The following is an 18,929-nucleotide window of genomic DNA, read 5'->3' on the forward strand; positions in this document are numbered from 1 at the left end:
CTCAGTTCGTCGAGATCGGAAAAAGTCTGTATGTGTGTGTGTATGTGTGTGTGTATGTGTGTGTATGTATGTGCGTATGTGTCAAATAATGTCACTCATTTTTCTCAGAGATGGCTGGACCGATTTGCCCAAACTTAGTCTCAAATGAAAGATGCAACCTTCCCATCGGCTGCTATTGAATTTTGGATCGATCGGAATTCTGGTTCCGGAATTACGGGTTTCAGAGTGCGGCCACACAGAAATTTCTCATAAAAACTATAGGAAAAATTAAAAAAAGAATTTTTATTTTTGATGCTAAATGTATTCAAGGTGCATAAAACGTCGAGATTTTATGCAAACACGAAAAAAATTTGACGAAGATTCACTTTTTTGGATTTTGCACATTTTTGCCTTTCTCATATAGAAAGGTTATGCAATCACTCTGAAAAACGTCAACCTGTGGCGTTTTCTCTCTTCCTAAATAGAAAGACGTACACTCGTTGTTGGTTAGACAGTGAATGTTTTATTCAATTACCTTGTCTACAATTCTTCCTACTGGAGGCGCTTGGAGTCAGTTATGTATATCTATTATGTAAAGAATGGTCAATGCAACGTAAGAGAGAATAACCTGAAAGAATGGGAGAGAATTCGGAGAAGGCAGTTTGCGCGAAATGCGCTTGGGAACTAAGAGTTGGAATATGAGCAGGACACGTTTTTGTCATGTCAGAATTCTTGAGACCTTTGGGTCTTTACCCCGCTTGCGCGTGCATTTGCATTTGACGCGTAAGCAGTTCAATATTGTGGGAATGAATTATTTTCTCACAGCGTGGTTCAGCTAGTGAGGTCTTTCAGGATGTATGGTTGCTGTGGGTTCGGGAATATGTGCTGTGCGCACATATCACAAACCTAATCCCGTCCAAATTTTTTTTTCGACTCGCTTAAGGTTTCTGGATTTTAACAGGGGCGTAGTTGATGGTTTACGGAGAGGGGTTATACTCCCCCTCTACTGTTCACTCCCCTCCTTTAAAATCTCCTTAAATCACCCCTCAGACCACCACCTCATACCCCTCCCTTTCAACCCCATCATCTTTAAACCACCACTATATTACAAAGCATACCAATTTAAGCTGGGGAGTCGTTCGTTCATGGGACTTTCGCCCTCCTCACATACCCATCCCCGCATGACAAAATGAGTTAGCAAGCAGATAACATTGATCTAATGCTGATTAGGCTAATGGAGTATGATATTTTTTTGTTTCAAGTGTTTCACCGTCGACACGTAGCTCATCAAGTTCGTGGCTCGCATGCCGTTGTGTATAAGTGCAAAGTGTACTAAGAATGTAATGGACATTTCCACAATTATGTTGAACATAAAAAGCCTCCGTGCCATAGTTTAGAGAAATGAGAAAGGCACAATTGCACCGCTAGGTGGATTAAAACAGGTTTTTTTTACAGTGACAGATCGTGCAGTCGAACCTCGACTGCATCATTTTCAATGCACACGAAGATTTTTAATTTTGCATTGTCGCAAGATTCTATAGTGATAGTGTACCGTTCAGGCCTATCGGTACAATATTTCGTGTATGGTGAAACTGAGCTTTATATTCTTGGATACACATTTTATCCTTTAGACAATGCCCTGCTTCTCACATGGGGTTCTAATTTTGCAAATCGAAGGCCACAATTGCCGTACAAATATGTCACGTAGAACACTCAACACAATAGCTGAAGGTCTTCTCGTCATCTCGATCGATAACATTTGTTAGGAACGTTTTTGAACTAAATTTAGGCGATTATAGTACATACTACTTCAACAATCACTAAAAAGTCAACCAATGCACTCGTCACACTTAACTGTACTCCTACTGCACTGTTAACCCGCTTTTTTATTCAAACAAAATGTAACGCAAACTGGGTTGACGTAGTGACGCAAACTTCTTTGGGGAATTCATCAAGTATTCAAAAAGCAGCAAATGTCGCTTGCACTTATTTTCAATGTTTTTAAGAATTGTGATGGAAAAAAGCCGAAAAACAAAAAGAAATGCGACCGCCAAAAATAGGACCTAGAATGAAGATGCATGTGCCGTCGGGAGCCAGAAACAAGGTTGGAAAATCAACACACAAATAGGGACTGAAATTTGGTATTTCAAGCTCAACTGTCCGTTGTATTTTGAAGAATAATAACGTAATTTATCTTGAGTCCAAAATATACGGCGAAACAACTCGATAAAAAATCCAATTTGCTGCTATACACTTCACCGTAAACACTTGGCGAGTGGAAAATTCATCATTTTGTATTTTATGTTTTGTGCACTATAAGTGTAAATGATAACTATTACACTGAAAACATTGATGCAACACTAGACGATGTGGAATACGCTGGCATATCTAAAATTTCGATCCGAAAAGGGTGATGTGGGCAACCATTTCTGCATTGGTCAACAAAACTGCTCGTAGTAAAATATGCACACCAGCCTAAAGTTATCAGATATACACAGCTACTGTGAATATTGGTTTTGAATCCAATTGCCAATTTGCTACTGTACACTTCACCGTAAACACTTGGCGAATGGAAAATTCATCATTTTGGATGTTAAATACGCCGGCAAATCGAAAGTATTGATGTGAGCAGTCGTTTTCTGAGTTGGGTGTTTCAGCGCCTCTAATTCGTTCAAACGGACATTCCCAATCCACAGCGCCAAAGACTGCAAATTGATTCAATGTTGTTGTGAAGAGTTATTCTATAATGAAGTTATATGTTGGCTCTCTTTCTCGTAAACACTCAGAATAGGATTTTTTCATAAAACTGTTCGCTTATAAAAGTTGAATAACTTTTATCCAGTGACCAATAATCGATGTGCAGCCTTCAACAAAATTTTTTGAAATGAAATATGCGAAGCGGCCTGAACTTATCAGATATGCAGAGTTACTGTAGATTTTTTTTTATTGAATTTGGAAATTTTAATGATTTTTTCCATACAAAAAAATCGTTGGCATTCGTTGGAACGAAGTAAAATTGACTTTAAAATTTTGTTTGTTCGGCTTATTATTTTTGGAGCTAATCATCATTTAAATGAGTAGTGTTCCGAAAAAAAATCGATATTTGTGCTAATGAATGCACATGTACTCAACGCGACCGTATGTTTTTGTACGCTTGCTTTGTGAGATTTTTGTTATCGTTTTTGGTTGTTGGAAGCAGACTAAGGGTCTATTAACCATTTGCGACGCAATTTTTTTTTTCATTGCTAATACTATTACTTTTAGCCTTATATTGGTTTTCGTGGTCGCTGATTCTGATTCTGAAGTCGAAAATGTAAAATTCAAAATGGCGGATCAAATATGGCGGCTGTGCTTAGCTTAATTTAATGTTTTCTTTTTTTATATTGGCCTAAAACGTCTTACAAGGGGGTTTTCGGGGTCGCCGATATTGAGTCTGACGTTAGATTTGTCAAATTCAAAACGGCGTATCCATTATGGCGACTGGGTTTGGCTAAATTTCGTGCTTCATGAAAAATAATTCCCATTTTGTAGCCGCCATTTTTAATTTTTGAATCCTGGTCGTAATCAGCGACCCCAAAAACTCTCATAAATCGATTGTTACAAAATTCGCAAATTTCGTAAAAAATGGCTGCCATGTAGCCGACATTTTTAATTTTCAAATTCAATTATCAGAATCGTAATCAGATACCGTAAACCGGGGTGACATTGATCACTTTTCGAAGTAATCATTACATATTTTTAGACGCAACACATTTTTTTCGAGTTTAATATTTTTAAACCATGTACTGATGTATGGAGAACAAGATAGGATGGTTTTACCTAAAATTGTCCGTTTACAGCTATTTTTTTAAAAATGATTTTAAGTTGAAGTCCGTTTCGTGTTCCGGGGTGACTTTGATAACCTGCATGTTCACGCACATTAAGTTATTGATGTCAATGCTTTTGCTTGTCAATGCTTCAAAAGTTTGTTTAAACTAATTCTGGAAAGATACTCATTGTTAAATAGATATTAATTAGTATTATACAAAGTATTTCAATGTACTGCAAAATTAGAACAACCAAAATTCATATAATTTGTGTCCAACTAGAATAAAAGATTCTGAAAACCTTTAAAACTACTAAAATTGTTTTGTTTATGTGTTTTATCAATGTACAAAATGTTTCATCCATTTTAACACATTGCAATATTGAACAACAAAAAAAATGTTGCGAATTTTAGCATAAAAAAATTGAAATAATTGCCAACTAGTTTCACAAAAAATGTATTAAAAATAAACAAACTCTTAAAACTAAACTTAGCATATCCCAATCTAAAGGAGAATAAAAACTCGCTTGCAATTTATTACTCTGAGATTTATTTGTTTTATAAAAATAGACACTATACGAAGCTTCGTAAAAATCAGGTAAAGTCAAGTTTTTTGTAGTTATTGTACCCAAAAACCGAACAATATACTCAAAAAGTATAACAAATCAGTATTTTATTAGTTTAGAGTAAAAATCAATTCAAATTAAAATGATTCGGTAGACTATTCTAGTTTAATAAGCGATTTACGAATAAAGTTTCGAGTGATCAAAGTCACCCCGATGATCAAAGTCACCCCGGTTTACGGTACCTAAAAAATCACATAATCTATTTTTATGCTAGTTAAGAAGTTATCCCTGTCTCTCAGAATCTTTTATAGACTCCATTTTTGCATATTTCGATAATTTTTTTTTTCAAAAAGCAACTACGAAAAATTCTGCAAAAAAAATATTATTTAGTTCAATGTTTGAGGTACCAGCAAAGAAATTTTAGAACTCTAGGACTTTTAAAAACGTAAAAAACGAGATTTTCGAGTTTTAATTGTTTTTTAACTAATAAGTAAGCGGGGGCGTAGCGTAGTTGGTAAATCGATTGCCTTGTACTCAGCGCATCTGGGTTCGAGTCCTGACCCCACACATAGGGTTAGAAATTTTGCAATTTTTCTTTCTTCTTCTTTCGCAAAGGGCTAATGTTATCTTCAATACTTTTTCAAACCTACTGACGTAAATATTACAGGATGTTTATATCCATATGTCAAAAAATTAATTTCTTAGTGTGTGGGAATGAAACTAGGGTTTGTTTCCAAAGTATTTATTATTATAGAGGTTTTAAACCTAGGGTCATTCGTTTCTATTTTCAGGTTAGAAAAATTCTCTTTTAGAAAAAAAACCTCTAACCGTATGTGCGGGGTTAGGAATCGATGATCGATTTACCAACTATGCTATTTGAATGTTACGTGTTCCGCTCGTCACTAACTGACACCAACTTGCTTTCAGTTTGATGATATATCCAAACTACCACGATCTTGGAGCCATATAGACACTAAATCCAAACAGTTCACACAACGTGTGTGAACGCTTAATGCAACTGGCTGGAACCGAGTGATGTCTCGGTTAGCTAAGCACATAAGCTCAGGATCGTTGAAGAGTATTGGGAAACGAGCTGCATTTTGCCATGAGAGTCAAACGCCTGCGAGTATGCAACCTTTTTTTTCCTGAAGGAAAACAAAATGGATAGATCAATTTTCCCATGAGGACACAAGATCTAACTCAGAAAAGTCGGATTTGAATGTTTTGTGTTCCACTCGTCAGTAACTGACACCAACTTGCTGACAGACGATGTATCGAAACTAACACCTAATTGGCGCCAGTTAGTCATTAAATCCAAGCAGTTCACTGCCCTTTTATGCAATTCTGACGTTAGCGCCAATAGGAACATTTTTCAGGAAACCAATTTTTGTGTTCCGTTATGTTTTCAAAAGGACGAGTAATGTTTCAACTATCTGTTCTGTACAAAATGTGTACAAACCATCGTAGATAATAGCCAATTGCTTAAATTTTCAATTTTTGGCAAAAACCTTGTAAATTTTAGCTAACGTCACTTTTGCAAAAAAATAGCGATTTCATTTCACTGTTTTTATGCAATTCTGACGTACGTATACAAACCAAAAGTACCGGGTAAAACGTGTCGTATATTATCAACCGTTTCAATTGAATTATCTGCAAATGATTATTACTTCCTTCAAGTTTCCGAGGCTATATGTGGTGGTCTGGTCCGATGGTCGGTTTTGGATCTATACGGATGTTCCGTGGGTTATGTCCGAGGGCCATTCAGTACATTTTTATTAATTTTCCAAAGTTTAGCTGCAAGTCAGGCATTTTTATAAAATGTATTGTATATTTTATCCTACATTTGAACACTGTAACTTCATTTTGGTATCATGTAGGCCTCTTTCAGGCAACGTGGAAGCAATTCTGGGCTGGAAGTCCTAGTGAATATGGCATGCGCTACCCATGTTTGTGAAACATTTATACTTGAAGATACCTGCCTTGCGGCACATTAATGATGATCTGCAGACATGTAAAGTCATCCGGAAACACGGAGAAACTTTACAACCCATTCGGTGATTCCGGATTCCTTTTCAACGGACACATTTTTAAGTGAATATTCCTGTCACTCGGCACATCAAGGTGCACAGGCTCGGTTTTCTACGAACAATGTTATCACATGTAAAGTCATCCGGGATGAAACGTTTCTGTTAAACATTTCTGTTATGCGACATATCAAATAATATCAACTCTATAATTTATGGACAATGCAAATTCAATGCCAAATAGGGACACTTTATTAAGAATTCTGGAATATGAATGTTCCGACCAAACAATTCTAGTAATTATTTCTGTCATGCGGCACATCAAATTCTGTGATCTGTGAAAAATACAATCATATTTGAAGACATTTGGATACAGTGTTCCACTTAACGACTGATCCCGGTAATTCCGGTTTCCCGCTTCTTTGGTAATTTTTTAGTGAATATTCCTGTTACACAGCACATCAAAATACATCATATAGGTTGTCTATAAACTATTCAAGCATATTTGAAGTCTTCCTAGTACACGGTTATTCTGGAGTTGATTGCATTTTTAGTGGATCAAGCGTGTCGAATAACAGGTGTATTCAGGTATAAACGTTTCACAGGTATGGGTTACTCATTTTGAATCCACAAAGTCTCTCAGATGGTTTCAAAATTAGTTTAGAGCCTTTATATATACAATTTATTAATGTTCATGTTATATTAATACCAGCTTTCAAGCTATACTTTGAAAAATTAATGAAACTGGCTTAACATTGCCTCGGACTCATTTCGTATAAATTTGGCCTCTGAAATTTTCGTATAAATTTGGAGCCGGATATGTGAACAGTTCAACTCACGGTTTATGAGACTTGAATAAATTCCATTTCATTTGCAGGTGTTTTGGTTGGAATTGGTCTTGAAATTAGTTGGTTGGGTACCAATTGCGCACTACAATGATGAAATATAGAACAACAGCGGTCAAGGTTTTGAACAAAAGTTTTCACCAAGATACATTCGTACATTATTGTGGTATGAAAAATACATGTTGAAAAAGACTAAGCTTGCTGCTTTAAAGAAGCATTCGAACTTGCACAGGAGACTTCTTTATAAAATATAAATAGCTAAAAAAAATTATCGTGTTAAAAGAACTAATTTGAATACCACCCTAGCATAAATATAACACCACCCTAGCTATTTACATCACAAAATGGTGCTTATCTAGCTCCCAACATTACTTATGATACAACAGCTTAAGAATAAATTGTTTTGCCTTGTTAAATATACCTTCAATACTATATTGCACCGGTACGTCACTTTGGTAGAAAAATGGCGTCTACGTAACTTTGTTTTTCTCGTTTTAAAAGGCCATTTTGCATAATTTTTTAAAGAAAATTACACTGAAAGACGTGGATTTTTGTGGAGAATTCAGAAATATGAAAAAATGATATTTGACCAAAGTGGCGCTTACGTCACTTTTGCATACAAGGGCAGTTCATGCGACGTATGTGAATGCTGATACCGAGTGATGTTTGGATTTATTTGGTGATGAACTGTTTGAATTAAGTGCTTAATAAGCGCCAATTTGGTGTTAGTTTTCATATATCGTCTAACTGGCAGCAAGTTGGTGTCAGTTACTGACGAGGGGAACACGAAACATTCAAATCCAACTTTTCTAAGTTAGGTCTTGTGGCCCTCGTGCGCAAATTTGTTTTTCCAATGTTGCCTATATGCTCTCTCCTATTTTCAAGTATTTTTTCTTACTGGTTATGCTTCGCGATTATTTAAAGCCAATAAAAAATTTAAAACCAACGTAATCTTTAAAAATATTCGATTTTTTCTCTATAAAACCTTTTTAAAACTTGAATAAGATCAAACAGAATTGAAACTGTCACATCGTAAAACGAACCGTCATCGTCACGTCCCGCTTAAATCCACTCGCCGCAATCCAGCAATTCAGCCGATCCCGTACAGGTTAGTAAAGCCCCGTTGACATTACCCGCTAAGCTAACCCAAAGATTTTTCCTCCCCCTTTTCTTCGCTAACAGTAAACACGCGCGCACTACACGAGGATTACACGGCAAAACAACTACATCAACACCCTAGGACGCCGAAGAGCAGCATGCATCGAGCGCCCCGGATCGGATCGCCGGATTTGGGACGCCACTACCAGAATGCGGAAATATTCGGAGAGGGGCCACTACTGTCACTGCTCACTGCTCCCTAGCCTTAACGACGACGATGGGTTCTTCCACTGCAGGCTCGTGTGACTTGTGTGATCAGTAGGATTCTAGGCAGGCAGGTTTCGGAGGGATCAACCGCAACGGGACGGGATTATTATAAAATTGTGGTTTATACAAATTGACGAGAAGAAGTAGTTTAGTGACGTGCGTTAGTATCGTAGAAGAGTGTGTTTAACAATATTGTTGATCGGTTGGGTGATTCTAGAAGCGGAAAGCGAGAGGCCTTTTAGTAGTGAAAGTGTGTTGTCGTTGGTGTTAATTTTTCTTTTTTAAAAATATATATAGAGCATATTCTATACTGTTGAACACGTGTGCGAGAACCTGCTTTCCGAGGACCCGCGCGTAGATAGAACGAAGCCCCAAAATGATGAAAAGAAGATGGTCCAACAACGGCGGCTTCACGTCGCTCCGGATGCTGGACGAGAGCAGTTCGGAGGTAACGTCGTCCTCGGCCGCACTGGTCATGTCCCCCGGGATGACCATGTCGCCGACCTCGCTCGGTTCGCCTGAGTACAACGATCTGGAACTGTGGAGTGCCTACGAGGAGAACGCCTACAACGGCCATTCGGTTCTGTCGAACGGAAACAATAACGTCGGAGGTTGCGGAGCGGCCGGCAACCTGCTAATGAACGGAATCGTAGGCAATAACAATCTGAACGGAATGATGAATATGGCCGGACAGGCAGTGCAGGCCAATGGGAACAACATCCAGCACATCGTGGGTAATCTGATCAGTGGAATGACCCAGAACCAGACGCTGATACCGCCGTTGCCGTCGATCATACAGAACACGATCATGAATACGCCGCGCAGCGAATCGGTTAATTCGATTTCGTCAGGTGAGTGAGATTTGTTTAAAAATAATTTAACCATGTTGAAATCGGAATTTCCTTTCGAACTGATTCACCCGGATGGGTGAAAAAAGCAGCTATCCGCTGATCATGCAACATATCGTTTTGAGTCCGTTTAGTCCGCGCTGAATCGAACAAAAACATCCAATCAAAGTGACCAATTACCTCAACAATAGCTTTTTGTGCATTTCAGCTCATGACCCAGTAAAAAGTCGCCTGTAATGCATATTTCACGTTCGTCGAATCGAATGAACAAAAAACACCCCTTCCATTTACACATACTCAGACCGGTTAAAGTAAACTCATTAGCGCAAGAAGCCGGAGCCGAAGGTGCTTTATCATCATCTTTCACTTCGCACTGGAGTATTTCCATGCCTTATTCGACTAACCGACCGAGCGACCGACCGATGGATCGGAACCATCGCAAGCCTGCTTTCCCTTGGGTAGGTACTTACCTCCCGGTAACCGTAAAAAAAAAAACCCTTTTTATTATTTCAACGAGCAGAAAATTGCATCCCGCCAGCCAACACCAGAAGATCGATTACACCCCGTCCTGGTGACGATGGCAAGGGGTGCGGGTGCGCGATTCAGCGCAACCCCGAAACTGTGTCAATGATGATGATGACGACAACGACAACGACGCCAACCAGCTCTTTGTTGTTTCGTGCTAAATGACGTACACACGCATACCCCTCCGATTGTTCCCGTGCCCAGACGCGAGTGATCTGTCTGCTCGGTCCGGCTAGACGCCTATTGCACTTTCACTATCTTAGTTCTCTTTCCTGTGCGAGTAAGCCATGTCCGGGATGCAAACTGGGCCAGATTCTGGCCCTGTTCCACCACTTCTGTCCCACCTACTACTATTTCAGCTATCGCTCGGTGAGCTGGAAAACCGATTCCATCCTCTGACAGATGGTAATCAGGGGTAAACTTTGACTCGTGATTCCTTTGTTGGCGGGACTTTTCAGCTCAGTCAATGAGGCGGCGCTGATTTCATTGTTGTACGACTGTGTAGCGAAATTAGTTAGTCTGTGCCGCGAAATCTACCGCGAGCACGATATCTTCCAAGGACGACGATGACGGCGTCGGCGATAGGCGAAGGTCTACAGCCGCCGTGTCTGTGGGCCGGAATACAAATGTGGGTCGTGATAATAAACTTGAACGCCGCCACCCCGGGTTTTTTTTTGTGCCACCTAGTGTACGGTTGCGGTGTTGTGAAATATCGTGTGCTAATTTTCAGTCGGTTTCGGTTTAGGTTGCTCATCGTTTGCTGTCGGGGCAGCCAGCCAGCGGCGATGAAATGCGAACGACCTGTGGTTGACATTGTCGGTGACGAATGAATGGAATTCAAATGTTTCTGTTGCAAAAAAAAAATTACTTTTTTGACACCAGAGACGAATTTCGCATAAACTTGAGTAATGACTGGCAGCACCCTTTCCGAATCTAATAAAATACTGTGGGCGTGAATTTTTTGTCTTATTGTGCAACCTTGGATTTCAAAAATTGGTCTAGACGGTTATTTGAAAAGTACCATTTATTTATATTTATTTTCCGTCGGTCTCTGACGGCATTGGGTGCCTATCACCAGACGCCGACAGGTGAAGCTACACCTCGTGGACCGCAGATATCGGCCCACCAACGAATGGTCCGGGACCAACAGCTTTAGAAAGAAGACTTGACCACATATTTTTGGAAAATCCTCGAAGATCCGTCCGAAGACTTAAAATCGTGACCGACCATCTAAGATTCCGATGAAACTTTATACGTTTTACCGGCATGGATGACAAAACATTTTCCACAGTCCATAAGATTATTTTGACTCAAGAGCAATTTTTTAAAAGGGCGTAATAGTTTCTACATGTAGAATTTTCGAACAAAAATATTCGATTACCGTATTTTATATAACAAAACTGCATGAGAAATAGTTACAGAGAATGTATACTTTTGTACGAAAAAAATATACACGGAGCAAAATGTTGTGTTATTTCTCACAAAAACAAAAATTTAAATAGCAAAAAACCCGTTTTTTTTAAATTCTTTATATTTCGACAACGAAAACCTAAAGAGAAAAACATTTGGAATGTAATTGCATGATGGAATCATTCTCAGTAATTTGAATTTTTTTTGTGACATTTTATTCAGTGTATATTTTTTTCGAACGGAAGTATTCAATCTCAATAACTCGTTCTCAGATAGTTTTGCTGTTGAAAATACAGTTCTGGAACAAACATTTTTTTGAAAATAATGAACACAGAAACATCTACGGCCTTTTAGAAAAATTGCTGCTGTATCAAAATACGGTGAAGACCCGTTTTTATTAGCCCTATGGCGAATTTTAAGCTGATAAAACGGGGACATTGATGAAATCGGGATATATTTTTTTCCTTCTTTTTAAGAAACCGAAACTCTTAAAATATTCTTCTTTGGTCCCTAGATATAGTATCATAACCTTTCCTGATTATTTAGCCTAAATTCCTTTAAGGGGGTCTGACAATGCAAAAAAAAACTCGAATTCGACTTGGTTCGTTTGCTAGAGCCCAACTATCAATTTTCATATGAAGCTGAAAAAATCGAGGGTGATAAAATCGGGTGCTGATGAAATCGGGTCTTCACTGTATTGCAATTGTCAGAAAAAATCGTGGAGACTCATAAATCAAACACAACTGCAAAGTTTCGGTCAAATCGGCGATGGTCATATTTTGCGGTCGGCCAGTTTCTATTGGTATCCCTCTTTTCTCCTCATAAAAAATCTGGACGATGTCGGCTGGGATTGAACCCTGGCAAACTGTAGTGAGAATCGGACACATCTACCACACAACCATCGGCACACAGTGGATAACTTTTTACTAAAACCAAACAACTGAACCGTATAATGTCCGTGGGAAAGCTTTTGTAGTTTGAGCAAGAGTTAGGGTGGTTCTAATTTTACCAAGATCACAAACTCAACTTTTGAATCACACCACCTTCAGTGAAATTGTAGAAGGTCTAATTTTGGAAAAGATTGCTGAAGACGCGTTAACTCCATCCGGCAGATTTTGCATTTTTTCAAGAAATTCAAGGTTTAGGGGGTTTCTTAGAAAAACGGCTTTATTTAAATAACTTTTGCAATTTTCAGTTTTAAATCAACTGAAACAATCTTCAGCCAAATTCAAGATTATATCAGGACGGATAATTTGTTCCATGGCACAATATAATTATCTATTATCGTTGAAAAATTTTGAGCACTTTTTCACCAAAAATTGTTTTTATCGGAATTCCAATATCACTGATTTTGGCAATTCAATTCAATCAAATAATTGTTTGAAATTATAATGAATTCTGACGAATTTCGCGCTAAATCGTATTCAGAGTTGGCAGCACCCTCTCAGATTTTAATTAAATTTTCTGTACATGAGAACTTTGTCACAAAATGCTACTATGCATACTTTGTTTTTTTTTTGAAATATGATCTAAACTGTCTTTTGAAAAGGGTCAAACTTTTTTACCAATTTTTTTCAAATGGCTTTATTCTAAAAATGACAAATCCCACGAAAAATGTTGTAAGAGTGATTTTCACAAAATTAGTCTAATTTTTGGATAAAAATATTGAAAAAAATTCAACGATAGCTACACTGAAAAAAATCAATTTTAAAAATTTAAAGTCGATTTACAAAAAAAAATTGGATGAAATTGTTCCCTACAAATCGTCAGGAATTCAAGTTGAGCACTTACAAGGAAAAAAAGTTGTTCTTGTCCAAACTGAATGTTTTTCAGTATATTTTTATTCAGGGTCCATAGCCCAGAGACCAGAACCCAGAATTCCAAGAAGAGAACCCAGACTGTAGATTCCATAGCCCAGAGTCAAGAGTCCCGAGGAGAAAGACCAGAATGCAGAGTCGCGAATCCTTAACCAAAAATACTGAGGCGAGTCTAGAGTCCAAAATCCAGAGTTCAGCATCGAGAATGCATTGAGTTCACAGCGCAGGGATCAGAACCCAGAGTTCCGAAGACAGAGCTCATAGTCCAGAGTTCAGAGTTCAGGTGCCACCCCAATTGAAGTTTTATAGCATGCTGCAAGTGCAATCTAAGTTTTACGAGAGGCTATAAAACTACCATAAAACCTCAATTGTTACTGGGGCAGAGCCTATATAGTCCAAAACCTAGAGTCTAGAGCCCAGAGACCAGAGACCAGAAATCAGAGTCTAGAGTTTAGAGTGCAGAGTCCACAGTACAGAGTCCAAAGTCCAGAATAGCCCATAGTTCAGAGACCACAGTCTACAGTCTATTGCCCATAGCGCAGAATCTCGAGGTGAGAGCTCAGAATCCAGAGTTAAGAATGCAGAGTTCAGAGCTCAGAGTGCAGAGAACAGAGTCAGGAATCCTGAGTCCAAAGTCCAGAGCCCAGAGTCCTCAACCCAAATTACTGTGGCCAGAGTCCAGAGCTCTGAGACCAAAATCCAGAGCCCGAAGTACTCAACCCAAAATTCTGAGGCAAGAGTTCAGACTCCAGAGTAGAGAACACAGCGTAAAAAGTGCAGCATCCAGAGTTCAAAGTCCAGAGTCTAGAGCTGAAAGTCCAAAGACGAGAGTCCTGAGACCAGAGTTCAGAGTCCAGAGTCCTCAATCCAAAATACTGAGCCCAGTATCCCGAGTTCAGAGCACAGCGCCCAGAGTCCAGAGCACAAAGCCCAGAGTCCCGAGGAGAGAGCCCACAGTCCAGAATCCAGAGACCCGAGTGCAAAACCTAAAGTTCAGAGTCCAGATTCCAGAGTGAAGGATCAAGACCCCTAATACCAGAGCCCATGATTCACAGTCCAGAGTGTATAGTACATAAATTCGAGGCCAGCGCCAAGAGTCCATCATCCAGCGATGAGAGTGAAGAGTCCAGAATCTAAAGTTCACTGTCCATAGTCAAGAGACCAGCATCCAGAGTCCCGAGGGGAGAGCCAAGAGCCCAGAATCGAGAGTCCCGAGTGCAGATTCTTGAGTTCATAGTCCAGACTTCAGAGTGTAGAGTTGAGAGTTCGGATTCCAGAGTCCATAAATCAGAGTCCCGATCCCATAGCAGAGAATATTGAGGCCAGAACCCGGTGTCCAGAATCCAGCGTGAAGAGTGCAGAGTTCACAGTCTAGTATCTAGACTGACTGGGTATTTTCGGAATGGTCTTGAAGAGCAGGTGCCAGAAATTTATGTCTGTTTATGACTTCCGGACGTAAATTATTACGATTACACTTCGGATTGTTTATCTTTGCACAGCACTTGATACTGTTTAACTTTGATTTATACAATTAATCCATAATGATAATTTTACTAGAACTGCACTTCACAACTGTTGTTACTAGACTGCCGAACGAATACCAAATCCGTTACTGATACTTTTTGCATGTATCAGGCAACTAGCAGTTGGGAAATTGGATTCTGAGATGATTATGACTTTCATTGGTTTAGTTTTTGATAAAAATACACTGAAAAAAATCTGTTTGGACAAGGAAAAGTTTTTTTCAAATAACTTTTTTTCCTCGAATGTGCCCAACTTGAATTTTTGACGATAGGTAGGGAACACCTATATTGGAACAAAATTTCCTTCAAATCAAAAAAGGTTTTTTTTGTAAATCGACTTTAAATTTTTAAAATCGATTTTTTTCAGTGCAGGAGTCGATAATTTTTTTTTCAATATTTTTATTCAGAAATTTGACTAATTTTGTAAAAATTACTCCTACAACATTTTTATGTAGGATTTGTCATTTTTAGACTATAGCCATTGGAAAAAAAATGGTAAAAAACTGTGACGCTTTTCAAGACAGTCAAGGTAAAACAAAGTATGCAAACAGGCTGTTTGTGACAAAGTTCTCATCTACAGAAAGTTTCATTAGAATCTGAGAGTACTTTTACGTACAGACTCAAAAGTTCTTGTGAGTAAACCAGCAGCATCCATACAAGTTTTTATTCGGAATGGGGCTTCTGGAGCCAATTACCATTCGATTGAGTAGTGTTCCGAAAAAAGTCAATTTTTGTGCCGGTCTAATACAAATGCTTGAGCCCTTCGCGATTATCCATGCAACCTAAAGCCATGGTCTCGCAAACATGATAACATCTTGGTGAACGTCTAGGTTTTAATTTTCAAGCGCGGATTCAAGCGTGAACTAACAAACTCTTGCTATCGTGCTATCACGAATCGGTCACTTCCGGAAGTCTCTATCCTCGGTACCAGCGGTCTAAGTTCATGCCTTCAATTGGACCTAATCATAAAGAAAAACTGGACAACACGTTCTACGGCTACATAACCGGGGCCTCTCGTGATATGGGGTAACTCACTCTCTATCGGAATGTTAACCGTACACCAAAACTAAATATCAAAATGACGGTCCGCGTGACCAACCAAGAACACATGCGAATATGTCAAAGGTTCCATGGTTACAAAATCGAATTTATACACGCAAAATCACATACACGCGAGCAGAAGCGACAGACACGTTAACATACGAATGCTTAAGTCCTTCGCGATCATCCACGCACACCTAAGCCCGCGATCGCACAATGTTGATAACACTTCGGTAATAAGGTGAAAATATTAGTACTTACAAAGTTTCAAACGCGGTCTCAAACGCGAACGCACAAGCGTCTGTGTTTGCGCGATCATGAATCGATCTTAGCAACTTAGGTCCAATACATTCAGTTGGGCCAATGGAAAATAAAGCTCGTATCCATTAGACAGCACGTTTCATGGCGGCATGATCACCAAGAACACTAGTGATATGGATGAACTCACTTTCTTCTAGTTTCAAATACTTCAAATACATCAAAAATAAGCATCAGATTCACGGTCCGCGCGCTGTCATCCGAGAACACAAATATGCGAATGGACACACGGTCATAAAATAGAATGTATATAGGCGAAGTTGCATACACGTTAGCACACGCAACATACAACACGCACACGCGATCGAGCACGTTAACGTACAAACGCTAGAGTCCTTCGCGATAATACACGCGTTCGCAATATCACATTCAGAATCACGACTGATTCTGACTCTAACGTCGAAAATGTAAAATACATAATGGTGGATCCAATACGGCGACTGTGCGACTCAAAAAACCCTCCGCGAATCAAGTTTTTTACTGACTGCAACAAAATTTGCTAATTTCGTAAAAAATGGTTGCCATTTGTAGGCACCATTTTGACCATTCGAATTCTGACATCGGAATCGTAATCAGCGACCCCAAAATCTCTCTTAAATCGAGTTTGATGCTCATTGTAACAAAATTCGCAAATTTCGTAAAAAAAAATGGCTGCCATTGTGTAACCGCCATTTTGAATTTTCAAATTCTATTACCAGAATCGTAATCAGCGACCCCAAAAACCATATAATCTATTTTTATGATCCCTGTCTCTCAGAATCTTATATAGGCCAGCATATTAATAAAATCCATTTTTGCCTATTTTGATGATTTTTTTCAAAAAACTGATCTACGAAAAATTCGACAAAAAATCTATTATTTAGTTCAATGTTTGAGATACATGCAAAAAATTTTTTAGATCACTAGGACATTTGGTTTAGGCACAGCCGAATTTATTGTAGAAGAACGATATTTTCGAGTTTTAATTCTTTATAACTAATAAGTAATTAATAAATTAACGAAGTTTTTTGCGCTAGTTGTACTGCTTACATCCCTAAGAGTTGGTTAAAAGCATGAATTCGTATTTATATGTCAACGCTAACTAGAACTCCAATAAAATCTTAGGATAAGGAGGTGGGACGTATACGTCCCACTGCGTCGCAAAGTGTTAAGCAGTGGTTTAGTGGATGACATTTCTCGTCTCGTCTGCAATTGTAGTGATTGATTCTGACGGCGACCCCTTCCGGGACTCTAGCTCTACGGCTGTAGTAGGACAATCTCCGAAACAAAAATAATCTGACTAATTTTGTTTAGTCATTTATTTTATTCATTCCATTTAAACTATTAATTTGACACAAATTAATTTATGCTATTAATTTTATAACTGTTTTAATGTCGCTTAGGTTTTCATTTTAATCATTGGATTAATTTTATTCTGTTTATATTTTGCTTCTTTTTATTTATTTTGCCGTGTCTATTTATTTTGCTTAATTTATTCATTTTTGTAACATTTTCTACGTTGTTCATTTCATATTTTATTTATTTTACTTTACTAATTTTATTCATTTGGTCTCTTTCATTTTACTTATTTCTTCTTTTATTCACTTTATTGATTTTGTTCAGTTATCCCTTTCATAAATTTCATCCAATTTGTTAGTTTAAATCGATGTAATTTATTCCATTAATTTAAAAATTTTTCTCATATAGTCTAATTTTTCATTTAATGAGCTGAGCTTATTTGATTTATTCATTCTGTTAATTTTATTTATATTAGTCATTATACTCATTTTATGACTTTACTTTTATAAATTATTTACTTTAGTAAATTTTAAATTTTATTTGTTTTATTTATTTTCTATCATTTATCCAGTTTATTTGTGCAGAAATCGCATGAGTTCTTCAATCTAATGAATGATCCAACAGTGATAAATGTAAGAAATGTTTCATCTCATTGCTAGGTGGACTTTTTTTCTTCTATTTTTTCATTGATTGCTTTTTTCTTTACGTAAACAGTTTTAGTTCAAGCACATTTCAACCATATTAGACCAGAGCCAGTAGAGGCGCTATAACCTAGGCTCATTAGCCAGGACAGGACTAAATATTTCTGTCCCATCCCATCTCAGGAACCTAGGACCAAAGGAGTGACATTAACCCTCTTAGCCAAATCACTCCCAACGATTTATCAAATACCCATCAAATTGAAACGGTCGATACGGTTGTCCACGTTTCTTCCTTATTCAAGGTTTGAAATAGTTCGATGATTAAATTCTTCATTAAAATTTAATTGCCGTATAATTTTAAATCATCATTGCTTTGTACTCTACACAGTTGGCCTGGCCGCTTTAATGATTGTGTCACATATCATATGTACCTCAAATATTAATATTGTTAAGAAAAATTGTAGGTGAGCGTCTGTAATTTTCCAGGATCCCTACATGTATTGGATGTGTATGTGTAGACTAGACAAGAAGCACATTTCAAACCAATTAGCTCAAATAATAGGTAATTGGCGCAGCGCACGAAAAAATTCACCCTCGTATCAGACAGTTTCCGTGGTTCTATTTTTGATGGCCCCAAGAAAATTGTATTGAATGATATGCAATATTCATATATTCATTGAATGAACACTAAAATCATTCTTTGTTTCATGAGCTGTTCAAGGCATTTATTTTTTACTTGGACAATTGCGTCTTGTATGTATGTAAGAATTAATCTAATGCGTTATTCATACCTCAAATAAGATTGATTTCAAATAAGAGTGTTGACCCTATTCCAGTCATGTGCAATTTATCGGTTGTACGTCGCGAAGTTAATGACCCGGAACTCCGATCGACGCAAAATTCAATAGCAGCTGATAAGAAGGTCGTACCTTTCATTTTAGACT

The 18,929-nt window shown here is 38.0% G+C and overlaps 1 protein-coding gene across 3 annotated transcripts in view; it reads left to right on the forward strand.

Annotated features, from left to right (window-relative positions):
* The window catches only part of LOC131686776 (ecdysone receptor), a 923,983-nt gene that overhangs the window by 675,560 nt on the left and 229,494 nt on the right, over positions 1 to 18,929 (forward strand). The window contains exon 2 of one of the 3 annotated variants that reach the window (XM_058970772.1): positions 8,402 to 9,435. The exons of the other annotated variants lie outside the window; for them this stretch is intronic. Coding sequence (XP_058826755.1) covers positions 8,961 to 9,435 — 475 coding nt within the window. The 5' untranslated portion in view covers positions 8,402 to 8,960. The remainder of the gene's footprint in view (positions 1 to 8,401; positions 9,436 to 18,929) is intronic. 3 annotated transcript variants of the gene reach the window in all.

This window comes from Topomyia yanbarensis, chromosome 3 (assembly GCF_030247195.1).
Source record: "Topomyia yanbarensis strain Yona2022 chromosome 3, ASM3024719v1, whole genome shotgun sequence".
In the NCBI taxonomy this organism is placed as follows: domain Eukaryota; kingdom Metazoa; phylum Arthropoda; class Insecta; order Diptera; family Culicidae; genus Topomyia; species Topomyia yanbarensis.